We start from the raw sequence: 16,928 nt of genomic DNA on the forward strand, positions 1-16,928 counted from the left end.
TCAGGTCCCGTGTTGCCACAAGGAGAAGAACCTTTTTGGCGTGAGGACTCTGAGGACACCCCTGTGGATCTGTTTAGCTTTTATGCTGTAGATGATGGGGTTCAGCACAGGGGGGACCATCAGGTAGATGTTGGCCATGAGGATGTGAACAAGAGGGGAAGCATGTTTGCCAAAACGGTGAACCATGGACAAGCCAGCCATGGGGATGTACAGTACTAGGACTGCCAGGATGTGGGACAAGCAGCTGTTGAAAACCTTGAGATGCTCCTCTGGGGATGCAATGCTCACAACTGCCTTAGCAATCAGCATATATGACAAAACTATTAGCAATGGATCTAATACCACCACAAGAATGACCACCACTAAACTATACAGGCTATTGAATGTGACATCTGCACATGCCAGCTTGATCATGTCCTGGTGCAGGCAGTAGGAGTGGGAGAGCACATGGGACCGGCAGAAGGGCAACCTTCTTAGCAGGAGGAGGGATGGGAGCACCCCTAAGAGACATCTGCACATGACAGCCAGCCCGATCTTGGCTATCCTGGTGCTGGTGAGGATGGAGGCATATCTCAGCGGGTAGCAGATGGCCACATAGCGATCAAAGGCCATGGCCAGAAGCACTGAAGACTCCATGAAAGAGAATGAATGAACAAAATAGCCCTGAGCAAAACAAGCATCGAAACTGATTTCCCTGTGGTTGGCCCAGAAAACACCCATCACAGTTGGCATTGTAGACAGAGACAGCCCCAAATCCGTGATGGCCAGCATGGAGAGGAAACTGTACATGGGCTCGTGGAGGCTTGGGTCGGTCCCGATGACAAAGAGGATTGTGCAATTCCCCACCAGTGCCACAACGTAAATACAAGTGAAAGGGATGGAGAGCCAGATGTGGGCAGCCTCCAGCCCCGGGACGCCTGTCAGGATGAATGTCAGCTGAGAAGAACTGGTCTTACTGCAACACAACATGATGAACTGAAGCACAAAAAGGTGAGATAAGCCTGTAATCAGTGAACCGAAGAAAAATACACAACCTAGAAATAACCCCAGATCATAAATCAGCAAAATCTAAGCAAATAGAGTCATGTTACATGCACTGGCACTTTCAAAGTGCTGCAGTACAAATCATTGTGCACGTGAAAGCATGATGATACAGAAACATAGCATAGAAAGATACCATCACTGCACTTTGCAATGACAACAATAAATACCATAGAGCATGGCAGCCTGATAATTTCTTCATTTACTTATTACTATTGTCAATGTCAATATGTGATGTTACTGTTATTACAAACATTATTATTTTAGGAAAAAGGAGAAAAGTTTGTAATTGTCCCCCAGATAAATACCAAGCAATCAAATGTACCAGGTTAAGCAACGATAACATAATTTCACCTGCACCTTTGGTGTTCTAGGGCTTCGACTTAATGGAGTCAGAAGACTCTTGTGTCATTGATACAGTTTTTCACTCCAGAAATAAGTAGGAAGTTCTCTTTAAATGGTGAATTTAGAAGTGCTGTCAATTCTTTAGACTGTGTCCTGATGACTTCCTGATCCCACTGCAAGATGTGATGCAGTTTCATGCCAGTTGCCCTCTGTCTTCTCCTCCCTCTTCCCAAATAACACACTTTTATACCTTGGCTTCAAGGAGCCCTCAATGACTGAGGAACTGAAGCTCCCAGAGCTGTTGATCACACACTCGTCGTAGAGGTAGCACAGCCAGGAATGTCCTCCAAGTATCTGTGTTGATCGCTCATGGTTTAGAGCAGATTCTTGGAGAAACAGCTGACAGGAGAAATGTATTGTTTTCATAAATACAATGTGCAACCACACTGAAACGCCGGAAATTCTGTGTGTTTATTTTATCCATGGAAAATTTTGTAAGTACCTGGCAGTTATGCAAGATTTCTAATCTGAACATCTTTTGAACAGCAGTGAAATAAAACAAGACACAGCAGTATCAATCTGAAAAAGCCGTAACAGGCACTAAGTTCTTATTTTATGCTAAGCAGGTAAAACTGACTTAAAACATGGTAATGGATTTGCTGTTGTGGTGAGGAAGCAAGTTGATTACTGCCTGCTAATACCTTCAAGATGAAGAGATTTCTGAAAACAGAACACCCTTTGATATGGCAGGGGAGGTTGGAGAAGTTTTATCTCTTGAAGGCTAAAAGATTTGGTAGCTAAATTAAAGCTAGGGGCACTTTTTAGACGTGATTTAGCATTATCCAGTGGGAGCAACCAAGCTTAGAAGCTACAGATTCTCTTCTGCCTAAAGTCTTCAAAGGGCCACTGGATGAAATTTCAGTTCAAAATGAGGTCACTGATTTAACGCCAGTAAAATGTGATCACCACATTAGTAGAAAATATGCCTGAAAGGGCCCGCGTGAGACCACTTTCCCATCTCCGACGAACCACCAGTAGCCATTGATCAGCCATGGAGGAACAGCACCCTAGTCCACTGCCTGCCCGAAGGCAGGATCCACCTATGCCATGCCACTCCTGACAGAAACCTGCTCAATCTGGTTTTAAAAGTGCCAGCAATGGCAAATCGGCATCCTCCCTAGGCAATCTAGTGCCCTGCTTCGCTGCCTTCACTCTGCTCCTATGTTGACCCTCTCTTCCTGCAGAGACCTGACCCATCCTTCCTGGCCCTACCCACAGCGGTTGCAAAGAAGAGTTTATTCCCTTTTCCACAGCTCTGATAACCGAAAGATGGTTATCTTTGGTCTTTTGTTCTTTAACCTACACAATCCAAGCTCCTTTAAAATTTCCAGGTCAGGCTTCATTCTTGCGGCATATCCCCAACCTATCTTCAGTTGGTCTACTTTATTTTTGAACTGTGGAATTAAACCCAAGTAACTTCACTGGTCCCTTCTGACCCTAAAATCTACAGATCTATGAACTGTGGAAAAAATGAGCAAGTAGCAACAGGAAGAAATAAATATAAAGGTAGAAATCTGAATGGAAACTTACAAACAATATCTGTCATTTCAGCTTTTTGTTGTGCTTCCGCATCTTAGTGGTGCTATGCTTATGTGGAATTAAAGATCATATTAGTCTTTCTTCTCAATGCATTGAAAACCTTAGTCCTGCCAAGAATGCAAGCTTCTGAAAGAACTGAAGAATCAAGGCCAAGGTACTTCCTCCCTGTGCTGCTCACACAGAGCTATTTATAATGTTTTCCTGGCAAAACACTGCTGAGAATGAGCATTGTGAGCAATCCTCAGGCAGAACCAGAGCGTCCCTGGGAAGCAAAGTGTTGCTGTGAAGAGCTGCAGACAAGCCAAAGGTAATAGAAACTAAGGGATTCATTGTGCCTTCAACTCCCCACTGGGTAGGGGACACGAACGACACAGTTCCCACTCACGGTCCCCACTGGCCACACAGCCTCCATAGATGTAAAAGCACTGTTAACACATGAAGAAAAACTGCAAACACTACTTCCTTTGAGCCAGAGGGATCCTAAACACCCAACATCAGAGTAAAACCTGGGAAGTGATTTACTGACCCTTGACAAATGAGAACCTTCCAGTGACATTACCTACTGGTGGAGGTGCTGGTGCACAAGCACTGTTGCAGTCCTCCATGGCTCCTTTTCCTCACCCTCTACCCGTTACGAATGTACTAATGCAAAGTTCCAGGCCTCCGTCTCTCAGCTGTGTTAAAGCCTGGGGCTGCTCTCACAGTGCCCATGAAATGTTGCTGAGTGCAAGGAGTTTCCAAGACATGGACAGGTTTGCTGAGTAGCTCCATGGTCAGTGCTCAGAAGCTGAGGGGGGGGAAAAAGTGCAAATAATGGTTAAGACAGGAATAAACATCAGGGAACACCATCAGGGAACATCCTTATACTGCTGTATAAACCTAACCTTTACCCTGATCTTGTGCAGTTCTGCTTCATTGATCTCAAAAGTATATGTGAAACAGAGAAAGTTCAGGGAGGGCATCACAAGCAATCAGAGATCTGGAACAGCTTTCCTGCACTAGACACACAGACTCAAATGCCTATAAATACGCTGAGCTGCATGAGGTGTAAGCGCCTCTGGATCTTTGCTGTCAAACCTGTAGGCATCAGTTGAATTCAGGTGTCTTTAGACTGTACGTGGCAGAGAAAAAACTTGGAACCAATAGCTAAGAATTACATATCTGAATTCAGCCAGGGCTTGTCCCAGGTAAAGCATGGACAGTCTGAACTTTAGGATATAAGGCACCCTTGCTCCTGCTAGGTTATCAATGATCCTGGCCACATGGCATGGCAGAGGCAGGCACCTCTGACTTCAGCGGGTTGTTTTCTTCGCTTCTCTGTTCAATTATTTATGTTCTAATACGAACACACTGTAACAACAACTGAAAATAACATATTAGTTTATAACACTGGTAAGAGTGGACTGGATAGCAGGAGATGTTTCAGACACCTTGGCTGAGTCCAGGTGTATTTCTTCTCTGATTGGACACTGGCACCAACATCTTTCTGACCATTTTTCCATTAGGTGCTAAAGGATTGCTGTTCTTTCTGTTCCTAGTTTGGATCCAGATGAATTTAAGGAACACGGTCAGCAAGAACACTCTCCCTCATCCTTGAAGCTGACGCACAAGACAATTCTGATGGTAGAGATGAGTTAAACACATAATGTTCTTGCTCCAGTGGAAGGACATCCAAGAAATTTTCTTGGAATGTATCTCCCTTTTTGCACATTCTCAAAATTGCAGTATATTACAATCATTCATAAAGTAGTTTTGCATTAATGCTACCCCGGCTACCGGTAGCAGTGTTCCCACAGTAACACAAGCTCAGCATGAGATGGATGATGCATCAGAGAAATTAGACAACCAGCCTGTGGCAGAACTAGTCACTTCCAGTACCTGTTTAGGTTGTTTTACTGATGACTTTATTGATGTCTCTGCTAAAATTCTGACATAGTATTTATCAAATGAAATACACCCAGTAAATACAGATTCCTATCTCAGTATTGTGCCATACAAATGGCACAATTCTCTCCTTGCTATGATTATTTTGTGGCAGGAGTCACACCAGTCTGGCAAAAAGTCACTTTTTTTTTTTTTTTTTTGTTTATGTGGCCAGTGAAAGATTGCTGCCAAGCTGGCATTGTTAGAGGACCTATGGGACCAGTATATAAAACCTTGTTGTGTCAGCCTCTGGAGTAGTGTGTGCAGGGCTGGTGCCCACATCTGGAGAAGGATGAGGCAGAATTAGAGAACATGGAGTTAGAGCTGAAGTTATTTGGGGGGGGGCAGCTGCCTATGGAAGAGACGCTAGAAAAGCTGAGAATCTCTGATCTGGAGAAGATATGGGGGGTATGACCAAATTGCACAAAATCACAAAACAGCTGGAGTAGGAAGGGACCTCTGGAGATCATCAGGTCCAATCCCTTCCTCAAGCAGGGTCAGCTTGAGCAGGTAGCTCTAATCACGAAAGCAGCAGATAAACTCAATGCACAGCAGTCACCCACCGATACCAGAACTGCAGAGCACTTGAAACCAATATAAAATGAATTTAAAGTAAAGACGAATGCTTCTTTTACAGATAAGGTAGTGAACATCTGGAGCTTATTGTCACAATAGGTTATGAAGGAGGACAGTGTCAGGAAGTTTAAAAGGGGATTAGACAAATTAAGGGGCACAGGTCCATAAACAGATATTCTAGGGAGTAGTCAGGGAGGTTACTGCTAGTATCACTGACACAACAGTAATGGAAGCTGGGACAGTATGAGGGGAATGGACTGCAGAAATTGTCCAGGCCTATGTACTCTCCCTAAAAGATGTGTCCTGTAGACACTGATAAATACAAGGTGAGGTAACCCAACAGTCTGAGATACACAGGGACACAAAGTGACAGGTCATTTGTTTTGTGCTGATCTTGAGGGAATGTTGAAGGACAAAAAAATTGCTGGTCCAATTTAATCTCACTTCAGTGAGATTGTGTGTTTCTTCACAGTTAGGACATTCACTCTAGGGGAGTTTTATAAGATACACTGAAGAAATACAGGGCCAAGGCTTTAGGACAACCCATCACCACCACCCCATCAGTCACTATCAGTCTATATCAAGATCATTTTCTGTGCTCAGAAAAGTTCTTCCCTGAACAGGACACAGAAGCACAAAAGGAAAACTTTTTTAGTGGGAATCACTAAGCACTGCAGGGGTATTACATGAAATTCAGTGGTAAGGGTAAAAATGCTCAGAATACATACATAATGGCTCTTCCTAGCCTTAAGATCTGAGCATATACTGACACCAAACTGATCATGTCTGCATGCAATGCTGCAGTGCAATGGCTCTCACCCAACGGAGCTTAGCTCAAAAGCTGAGTCAATACATGGAATCTCTATCAGAGAGGACGTTGTTCAAGGAGACTGTTCAGGGAAACACTTCCCTTAATTTTTTTCAGCAGGGTTTCCCAAGTCTGACTGGTTTTCTTCCCATAAATGATGGGGTACAGTATGGGTGCAACCAGCACATACAGTTTGGCAAGGAAAATGCAGATAAGGTGAGGAATGTTGTGCCCAAAGTGAAGAATTAGAAGGGAGAAGGCAGCCAGTAGGTCACACATTGCTGTGACACGCAGTTAGGACCCACAGGTGCCAAGAGCCTTGGCCAGGGCAATGAAGATGGTCCTTTGGACCAGAGTGCACAACAGAGCAATGAAGACAGTGCCCAGCCCCACGACAAGGAGAGGCACAGTCAGTCCATGCACAGTGCTGATGGAGATGTGGTGGTGAAGCTGAGGACGGGACTGGGACAGAGAACGTGGAGAGGAAAGCGCACATGGGCTGGTGCTGGCCGCACTCCAACAGAATGGCCAGGAGCATGGCCGTGTTGCCAGCCAGGAACACCTCAGAGGTGGTGAGGGTGGAGGTCCAGAGGCAGGCATCTTCCAGCTTGGGGTGCCAGTCAGGAAAAGCACTCCTAGCTTGGAGCTGGGGCTGCTGAAAGCTGACATAATGTATTTGTTGTCCAAATGTCCTTACTCACTATAGAAATCAGAAGAGCAGAAATACAGAATTTTGCAGTTCGGTGGATTTAGGAATTTTCTTCAGCTTTTCTTCTGAGGTGCCTTCCTCCTGCATATTTCAAGCTCTCACATGTGCTTGTGGATTTATCTTCCCAATCTGTGCATTCAGAGGTCAATATGGATCTTGTTTCATAGTTCCCAGAGATTCTGTCCTTACCACAGAGCTGAGAAAACTGTGCCTATATCCTCTATGGAAACACCTTGAGGTTTTTGAGATATTTCATTGGGGGGGGCAACTTTAACAAAGATCACTCTCTCCGTGGATCTGTCTATCCTCATGCACATATCTCTCACTGTTTATCATTTTCCATTTTTCCTATTAATCCTTCCTTACTTTGTTTATTATATGAATATACTCAAGTTTTTGTTCTTCCCTGGATAGCATGTAAACTTCCATATGTATAGCCTCTTCCATTCAAGGATATTAAAGTACTTCATCAAATAGAGGCAATTTGTCTTGCGGAGCTTCTGGCAGGCAGAACATGTGCATGTGTTCCCTGGGAAATAAATAACGGTGTATTGTTAAATTGCACATATTGGGCTCCCTATATTTCCATCAGCAGAGAGCAGCAAAATACAAAAGCAGTTGCTGTTCACAGTCTCAGGTGTCAAGCATAGGGGAATGTTTATATATAAATAACTCCAAATCTGCTGGGTCTGCTCCACAGGCTGGGTCCTGAAGGTGTCTCTGCAGAGCAGCAGCAAGCCAAACTAGCCCCTGTGGTCTTCCCATCTCTCTGTTGTCACCCGCTCAGCCTGAGGTCCTGCATGCCCGGCATCCTTCTGAGTGGTGAAGGTGTCTCCTTCTCCATCTGAGCTATCTGCCTGGACAGACCTGCACCGTGGTACCTCTTGCTCCTTCTCGCTAAAGGCCAGCAGTGTCTCCTGAGCCGGACAAGCTGCTGAGCTGCCCTGCTGGGCAGAGGAGGGGAAGAGCTGGGCCAAGAAAAGCTCTTTTCTCCTGTCACCACAGCAGGCAGCCAAGGGCGATCCAACAGTTTCAGCATGTAATCACTGATTTCAGTTTTAACAACCACCTTCAAAATCTTCCTCGACTTTTTAATCAACAAAAACATTGATGGATGGAACAATCAAGTATTTGAAGTGAAAGGTCTGGAGTGACAGCATCTGTCCAAGATAAAATGTATCTCCACTTTATCCCTTTCCTTTTATCTGCATCAAGGAAATCCCCTGCTTTACACTCTGTTTTAAAGTGTATTAAGTAATTTTTGCAGGGAAAAGAGCAAAAGATTAGATATTCTCTCAGGGACCTTGGGGTTATCACTGTTATTCTTGCAGTCAAACACTGATTTATTTCTAAAGGACTCCAAGACTGAGCTCCAGCTCCAGGGAGACTAATGCAGTAACACAGTATTACTGCTGCTTGTAATAGGCCATGAGCTTTGTTATGAGTCTGCAGAACCTCAGGACTGAGGTTTGTCAGACTTCGTAGGAATTTGTCTTAATCTGCCTCCATCTTGGTTTTTACTAAATTTAGCAGGAACAGCAATTTTTATTCTGACCATGGCTATGGCTGATTTGTTTTACTTTTGCTAACCACTGTGTATTGCAACCATAGTTTATTGTTTCATATAGACGGTAGTAACAAGTGGTTATTCTGTGTGGAAAGAGATATTTATGACTCTAACATAATGAGGACTTTTAACTGCATTATTGAGACTTCCTTTTTTTTTCTGTAGGTAAGTATTTGTTTGTTTATTTTCTCAGCAATAATTAGACCTGGACTAATAGTGATTTTTGAGTTAGACTGTTAAAATCTCAGTTACAGTGACAATAAGTTCTTGTTGGCTTTACACACACAATGTGTGCCCTTTTTTCCCAAAGCAAGACTCTGAACGTCATGACCCCCACAGCATTTAGGACCTGGTGGGACACCATTGGGCAGATGGGTTTGGCATACCCAGAACTTGCTGCCCCACAGCTGCTCAGTTGAATCTGCCCTCCAAGAAGGAGCAGCTGGAGCATGAGGTTAGGAATCCCTGACTTAATGTGCTGGGACAGCAAGAAACATCTCTGCTGTCCGCCCCAGGGCAGCCAGCTCACCACAGCTCACCTTGGGGTGGAAGTCCCCAGCAGACTGTCGATCCCAGACCCCAGAGACAACTTGCACAAGGCAAGTTAGCTGGATGGAGCAAATATGGATGCACCCTTCACCTGTCCTATCAAGATATTGGTAGTACTACAGTGAGAGGGAGAGTCTCCCCATCTGTACTGAGCATCACACATAGAAGTACCCCTTCAGGGACACAGGACACACGTTCATGTGGCTCATACTGAAAAGGCTTTCTGGGGAGATCTAGACAACTGTAGAACCATGAATGTGAGATCTCTGCAGGACAAGACTGCAGAAGATAATAAAAGATTGAATCAACCAGCCCTTGGATAAACATGCAATACTGGGGAAGGGCCAGCACAGCTCTTCTAACATGGAGAAAAGCCTCACCAGCATATCAAAAGTCTTCAAAGGACCTGAAAAGATTCCAGATGAGACAGATCCAGTTGACAACTCAGATTTCCAAAGGCTCTGAATAAGGCCCCCACCAAAACTCATCAAACAAGCAGCTGTCAGACGAGAGCAAAGTCCCTCACACTGGTGAATAATTGAATCATAAGATAGAGGCACGCGGCTATCCTTGAGAGCAAACCCCTGCAGGAATCTGTACTGGGGCCTGTCCTTTTCAGTTTATTTTATCCAGGGTGACCAAATTTGCTGATAATATTAAATTATTCAAGAAAAAAGAGGACTGGCTGAAGAAATCTGCAGAAGAGCCTAATAAGACTGAGTCACTGTATGATACAACAACAGATACAAATCAGTTTAGATAAATATGAAGTGATGCAGTTGGGGGAAAAAGTAGAATACTTTAGACAGAAAATGACGGGCTCGTGGCTAACAACTATCTCTCAGGAACAAGCTGTCAAAGTTCTGACAGTTTTATGACAACATCATTTCAGTGATCAGCAGTACCAAAACCAAACCAGATATTAGAAATTCCTTATAAAGGAGTAGAAAACAAACCAAGAACGGTGTTAAGTGTCTGGGATACTGCTGTAGCTGTGACTCCTTCTGGGAGGGGGAACACATACGGCAAGACGTGAGGAGATCGCAACCCTCCAGCATGGAAAAGAGAGAGCTGAGGGAGATATGATGGAGATGCAAAGGCACAGAGAAGCTGAATGGGGAATGGTTGCTCACTATCACTTCCAACACAAGAAATATGAAAACATTCAGGGCTGTGATCACAGAACCTGTGTGGTTTAAGAGGGAAGGTTCTGCCTGTTAGCTGCAAGGGGGTAGGGGCTTCCCAAGGGTCTCGTGATCAAACCTCACTTTCAGGTTCAGTTATAGTGCTCAGGTCTTTGCAGCAAGGCTTATCGTTTCCTCCCATCAACTAGCATTTATTTTTTTTAATTTGGGAGTTATTACTCTTCCGAGACAATAGCGCTTATTTCTGTATCTTTGTTTTTGAAATGAGCACTTAAGCTTTTGTATTTATTTATTGGTGTATAGCAGAATCCTAGAATTGGCCTTTCTTGGCCATTTTATCTCATGCAATGAAGTACAGCAAATTAAAACAATAAGGCAAAGGAGAGTAAAGGAAGAAGAGCTTGTTACAAATGGCCAAGGCTGATCTGAGATACGTCTTTTAAAATAAACTACTAAATTGTTCCCCCAGGTAAGAGATGGTGGCTTGTGAGAGAAATTGGGCACAGCTGGTTGTCAGTAAACCACTACTCCTAAGGTAATGTGTGCTGGCAGAAGCTAAACCTTATCAAGCATATTAGTGCTTTCAAGTGCCAGCACCTGTGTTAGAAGATTTTCCTATTAAAGCTGACCCCAAGATGTTGCTGTACTGAGTGGTTCCAGGGTCTTACAGAGGTCTTAGAGGCTATTTTGACTGGTAAGTTTTTTGGAGGTTTGTTTGTCTTTTTCATATATTCAGTTATTATGCAGATTAGCTACCTTCTTAGTCTCAGGTTTATGTATATGTTTCCTTGCCTCAATAGTTGCTCTTTTCTCCTATACCACTTTATGCTGCTTTTAATGTCGTAAGCAGTGTATATTCTTTCTGTGCTTTGAAAATTTTTTCCTATAAGTGGCAGTTCTACACTGTTATCCTGCATTGACAAGGAATATGAGGGAGTAGCATTCCTCTAATAAATCAGTGTAAGAGACCTGTTATCCCCTGGATAAGAAGGAGAGGCCAAGACATCTTTATATGAAGCTGTTTCTTATTTATCAAATCTCTTCTCCTATGAAGTCCTTAGTTTTGGCTCTGTAATGGCTCTGAGTTGCAGATGAACCGAAACAAATGCCTTTTTCTTTTGAGCTATTCCTGAAAACAAGGTGGGCTTCTTGTAGTTGTTGGTCCAGGCAAGGTGTTGGCATGCTACTGCTCTTAACTGCCTCTTCCGAACCACTAGCTAAAAACATCACTGGGGATGTCTAGCTTGTGTGAAGCTTGGACTCTGAGAGCGCTGAACTTAAACAGTGGGCTGGCTTAGTGTAAAAAGGAATCCAGCTTGAAAGGATCTAACAGAGCATTGTCTTGCTGATCATGGTGCCTTGTGGGATTTCAGAGGTTGACTGTCAATTAGTGACAGCCTGTCCAGAGATAACATCAGGCTGACCTTGCAGCCTTTCTTTGGAGCACTGTGCCATGTTTCTTGGTGCTGTGAATTGCTAACAACCCCTTTGCCTGTGCAGCTTCACTGTTCTCCTGCCTCCGTGGAGATGGCAGCAGGGCAGGTGCTGCTTGTGCTGCTGGCTGCCTCCATAGTGACTACTGCCAAGGACCCACTGCTGAATATCTGCATGGATGCCAAGCACCATAAAACTAAGCCTGGCCCAGAGGGGCTGCTGTATGGCCAGGTATGATGTTGCTGTCTTGGTGATGTCTCTGTCCAACTATCACTCTTGCAGTCTGGGATATGTCCGTTGGGATTGTCTGGGTCCCCTCTGCCTGCTTTCCCAGATCAAAGATGCTAGTGTGGAGCTCTGGGCTTAGCAGCTTCTTGTCTGGGAAAGATAGTCTGTGCTGTGTACGAGGCTGACTTGTTTGCCTCTTCCACCAAAAGGCTGTAGCAGACAAGATGGTGGTGGTGCCACCAAGACACTTTCCCTCAAGGCTCAGCTACCTGAGATCAGTGAGATAAATGATGGCAAGATTCTCTTCTGATCCCTCTATTAGAGCTGCTTTCTACTCATTGAGAGCTCTGGTCCCCAGCTCTTAGTGGGGACAGGACAAACAGCCAGCCAGTGTTCAGCAGGCAGCTTCTGTTGCTTCCCTGGAAGCAGGGAGTTTTTGTTTCTGTTCTGTGGTGCCAATCTTGCGTGTGTGATCTAGGCTAGGATCTGATCTTTGTGGTCCCCCTCTTGCTCTGATGCAGATCTAAGCTCTGCAGTTTGAAGTACCCTTGAGTTGCTGCAGAAGAGCAAATGCTCTTGCTGGAGGCAGTGCAGGGAGCTGGCACCTGCAGCAGCCTCTGACTAATTTCAGCTGCTGCCTGGCCTTCCTGATGGGCCTGTCTCCTGCTTCATTGCAGTGTTCCCCCTGGAAGGACAATGCCTGCTGCACAGCCAACACCAGCTCAGAAGCCCACAAAGACCAGTCGTATCTCTACAACTTCAACTGGAACCATTGTGGGGTGATGCCACCCAAGTGCAAGAGGCACTTCATCCAGGACACATGCTTGTATGAGTGCTCACCCAACCTGGGGCCTTGGATTGACAAGGTAGGTATCAGTTCTACTGTGATTTGAGGTAATGGAGCTTGTGCTGGTCCTATGATATGTTATATACTGGTGCCTGTATGTTAGGCTGTTGCATGCCTGGATGTGGGCTGGGGCATGTGCTCTCCAGGAATGTTGAGCCTTTTCATCTGATAGCTAGACTAACAAATGACTTTGCTATTGTCTGCTTAGGTACACAGAGAGGCTGATATTAAATGTTCTTTATCAAGATATGTTTGCTGAGACTGTAACTTTAGGAGGGCCAGCTCTGGAGCCTGGGGAAAAGGCTGGAAGGGGGATTCAGAGGAACTCTGGGATGTAGCAGAGCCCCTGGCTTTTGAGGGTCACTACCAATGTGTATTGCCCTCTTCTCTTGGAGGCTGACAGCAGCTGGCGTCGGGAGAGGATTCTCAATGTACCACTCTGCAAAGAGGACTGCGAGGAGTGGTGGGAGGATTGCAAAGACTATGTCACCTGCAAAGAGAACTGGCACAAGGGCTGGAACTGGGCAACAGGTTAGTGGGCTCTCTGGAACAAGCCTTCTCTTATCTCTGCCAAGAAAAACCTGGGAGTGTCACTGCTGCCTGCCCTGTGGTCAAAGCCAAAACAGTTAGTTGCTCTCACTTTTTCTTGAGGGTTGCAAACTAGAAGGTAGTCAAGCCACAGTCCACCAGCATGTATGCGGTAATGAGCTGTGGGCAGGCTGTTACCTAGTGGCCCACCCCTTTGTATGGGAGGAAAGAACCAAAATGTGTTCAGTCACAAGGGTCCTTCTGGTACTGTTTGTCTCTAGGAACAAACCGCTGTCCTTGGGGCTCCATGTGCAGGCCCTTCTCCCACGTCTTCCCACGACCTGCTGACTTGTGTGAGAAGATTTGGTCCAACTCCTACAAATACACCACAGAGCGCCGGGGCAGTGGGCGCTGCATCCAGATGTGGTTTGATCCTGCCCAGGGAAACCCCAATGTGCTTGTGGCAAAATACTATGCTTGGAAGAAGAGATCTTCTGCTTGGATGAAGAACATGACTCCTGCTGAGACAGGCAAAGCTGCATGTGCTTTGCCATGGCCAGCCCTGGTTCTGCTGCCTCTTGCCCTTGTGATGCTTCCCTAGGAACCTGGGAGCTGTTGGCCTTGTGGATGGTGGGGGATCCCTCTAATAGCTTGTCCAAGGGCCTTGGCCACTCTGAAATGAGCTGTCCTGCAGGAGAAGGCATGGATAACACTTAGATCTGTCTGAACTGTTTGTACAGGCCAGTAAGTGCTTGACATGAATTTTGTTGTTGGACTTTGTCTGCCTCTGCTTACAGGTAGTGGTGAAGGACACTTTCTCTGCCGTGCTCTGGAGGGAAGTCCTACACTTTGCTCTGGCATAGGATGTGTTGCTCCTTCAGCACATTTGTTCCCACCACATGCTCAGCTTCTCCTGTCTTTAGGACAGGCTCTGACAGCTGTGTTCTAACTTGGCATTGCTGTTTATGGTCCTCAGCTGAGCTCTGGTGCTGGGTTTCTTGGACTCCTCTCCAGATCTCTGAAGGGTGAAGAGTGATAATAAGTGTTCTTAATTGGCCTTGTTCCACTGAAGTTGAAATAAATACTATTGAGGAAGTAACAGGTTTCTGGGTGTGAAATAAGCCTACTGTTTTGACCTGGACAGGGTGTTTATAGATGAAGAAACCCTTCGGGGGAAGGGAAGCTGCAGCCTTACTTTACATGTCCTGGGAGATTCTTGGGTGCTGTGCTCTGCTCCATCCCACTGGAGGAGAGACATGGCTTTCTGCTTGTCCACACTGGTGCTCTTGCAAGCCTAGGCATAACAAGAAGCAAGACATCATGGGTGCTTCTGTCCCTAGCCTTAACTATTCTCCAATGCCCTTTTCCTTCCCTTGGAGATGGCTTCCCAAAGCCAGGTGCAGGCTGATCTGTGTGTGGATTTCTGGAGCTAAAGGTAAATAGCTGTAATGGCTCACCACAAATTGAACAGCTGCAGGACTAGGACGGTTCTGCTATGATGTTCCTCCTCAGACACATTCCCTGAGCTAGGAATGAAAATGCACACTTTCAAACAGATGTACTCTGAAAGCTTCCTTTGCTGCACCTGTGCTTCAAAGGTCAGGTTGACTTGTATGGCTCTCCTCCCCCTGCCTGTAACCTGTTTCTGGCTGTATATCTGTCACTCTTTTTTTTTTTTTTTTTGCTGTGGGGTAACTGTTCACAACCTCCCAATGGGATTTTCAGACTTCATAAGTAGCTGTGTAAAGGCTTGTACTGACTCTTTTTTACTTTCCTTCTGAAGAGGAAACAAGTTTCTAGCAGAACTTCAACTTGTGAAATGCGCTTGAGGGGGAAGTAATGGGAAAATGCTCAGCGGGCTTAGATTGTCCAATGTCCATAGTCTTCAGAGCTCTATCTTCTACTGCTTTAAGGAATTTTTAAACCAAAGCAGCTATTCCTAACAGTGTGTGTTTTATTGCTCTATGCATTTCTAATTGTACAACCTCCACTGTAGCTGATTACTTTTGGTTGCTTTATGATCAGACACAGACACTTCCTAGCTTCACTGTGTTGTCTACTGAAGCTATTCTAGGATCTCAGCCTTTGAAGAAAAAAGCTAACAAGAAAACCTAACAACTGCTTTATTAGTCTTTAGTTGTAGCCACTTGCTCCCTGGGCACTTCACTAGTTCTAGAGGGGCTATTCCCATGCCTGTCAATAATAGCAGCATTTTGCTTATTGCAAGTGACTGTGTGAAATCTGGGCCTTCCATAGGGGAAACAAATTGATCTGCAATTGCAGTTACTTTTCTCTCTGTCCCTTGATTCCTGCTGGAAGAGTCCCATAGTCATGACTGCCAACAGCAATGTGGTGGTCCTCACTTTTCAGGCTAGGCTGCACCCTCATACTTCTACTTCTTCATAGGTACGGGGGGATTCATGCACTGCGGAGCATCCACACTGCAGTGTGTCAACATGGAGCAGTGCTGACTGGCAGGGCTTGGGTGTGCTAACCCTGAGAGCAGCCCTGGAGTGGTAGATGGGTACAGCTGACTGCATCTTTTCTGATTTGCTTTGTGCTGTTTGTGGGGAACTGCACAACTGTCTACTACCAGGTTGGATCTGAGCTTCTGCAAGCTTGTGTGCAAATTACTACCCATACTGGTCATGACTGATTAGAGTTTGTCTATGATGCTAGCTGTGCAGAGCACCTTGTGATTTGATAGCAGAGAAATTAGTTTTCACGCTCTTCTTGCTTTTACTTGTCTCTTCTCTTTTTTTTTATGGTTGTATTGTATTTCTTTCTGCTTTTTTTTATGGAGGTTTCAGTTTTTAACTTGTAAAAATCCTTTGAGCTGTAGTGATTTGCAGTGCCTAATGACAGATAGAAAAGCAGCCATGTGAACAGAGTGAACATGTCAATGTTATTACTTGAGCAGGGACAACTCTCTGTATACTACAGGAAACTTCAGCTTTAGTGAAGCTGTGCTAGAGATAAGACACTTGAGGAGAAGAGGCTGTTAGATCAATGTCCATTGGGCATAACAGGTGAAGTTTAGCTCATTTCAGGGCTGAGCAGATAAAAAGGTTCAAAACTGCACCTGATCTAACTTCTATATTGAATACACCTTGTTTAGATAGGGTTCAACTTAGCAGTCATTCATGCGTTAATCCTAGCATGTTAAATACCACTCTTGACTCATTTTCTCTGGCAGTTTTCTTACGAATAAGTCCAGAAATGGGTTGAACTGAACAGAATTTTACAGAAGTCTTTTCAGCTGGCTATCTTTGCTCTAACTACTTAATTACTTGAAAAGACGCTATCCACAGCTGTACAGGGACAGGAAAGCGCTGATTTCACATGATATGCTGAAACTGCTGCCCATCGGACTGGCCCAACATTGCTTCTGTCTTTGTCTGCCCTCCTCTGCCCCCCTTACTGCTGTGTGGAGGTGAGCCAGGCCAAAGAGCTGTCTGTACTAGAGCTGCTGTGAGTGTTGGGGTGGACTGATACGCACGTAGTCTACTTCTTACTCTCCCTATGCGAGTCATTCACCTAGCTGGAGCTGTCATTACTCTTCTCTCCCTGCCTGACGCACTTGCGGCAGTCTAGCGGCTCTTGGAGAGTGCAAGTGGCAGAGGAGTTCT

The 16,928-nt window shown here is 45.1% G+C and overlaps 2 protein-coding genes across 2 annotated transcripts; one reads left to right on the forward strand and one right to left on the reverse strand.

Moving 5' to 3' along the window:
- On the reverse strand, window positions 1-969 carry LOC134147567 (olfactory receptor 51Q1-like). Its single transcript, XM_062588860.1, has one exon. It carries the CDS (start codon window positions 967-969, stop codon window positions 1-3), a length of 969 nt encoding a protein of 322 aa, XP_062444844.1.
- Window positions 970-11,786: 10,817 nt separating this feature from the next.
- Window positions 11,787-13,900, forward strand: LOC134142030 (folate receptor gamma-like). Its single transcript, XM_062578749.1, has 4 exons — window positions 11,787-11,927; window positions 12,602-12,790; window positions 13,167-13,302; window positions 13,581-13,900. The coding sequence occupies exons 1-4, from the start codon at window positions 11,790-11,792 to the stop codon at window positions 13,898-13,900; spliced, it is 783 nt and encodes a 260-aa protein (XP_062434733.1). The 5' UTR covers window positions 11,787-11,789.
- The last annotated feature ends 3,028 nt before the right edge of the window (window positions 13,901-16,928 follow it).

Source organism: Rhea pennata, chromosome 1, assembly GCF_028389875.1.
Source record: "Rhea pennata isolate bPtePen1 chromosome 1, bPtePen1.pri, whole genome shotgun sequence".
Taxonomy (NCBI): Eukaryota; Metazoa; Chordata; class Aves; order Rheiformes; family Rheidae; genus Rhea; species Rhea pennata.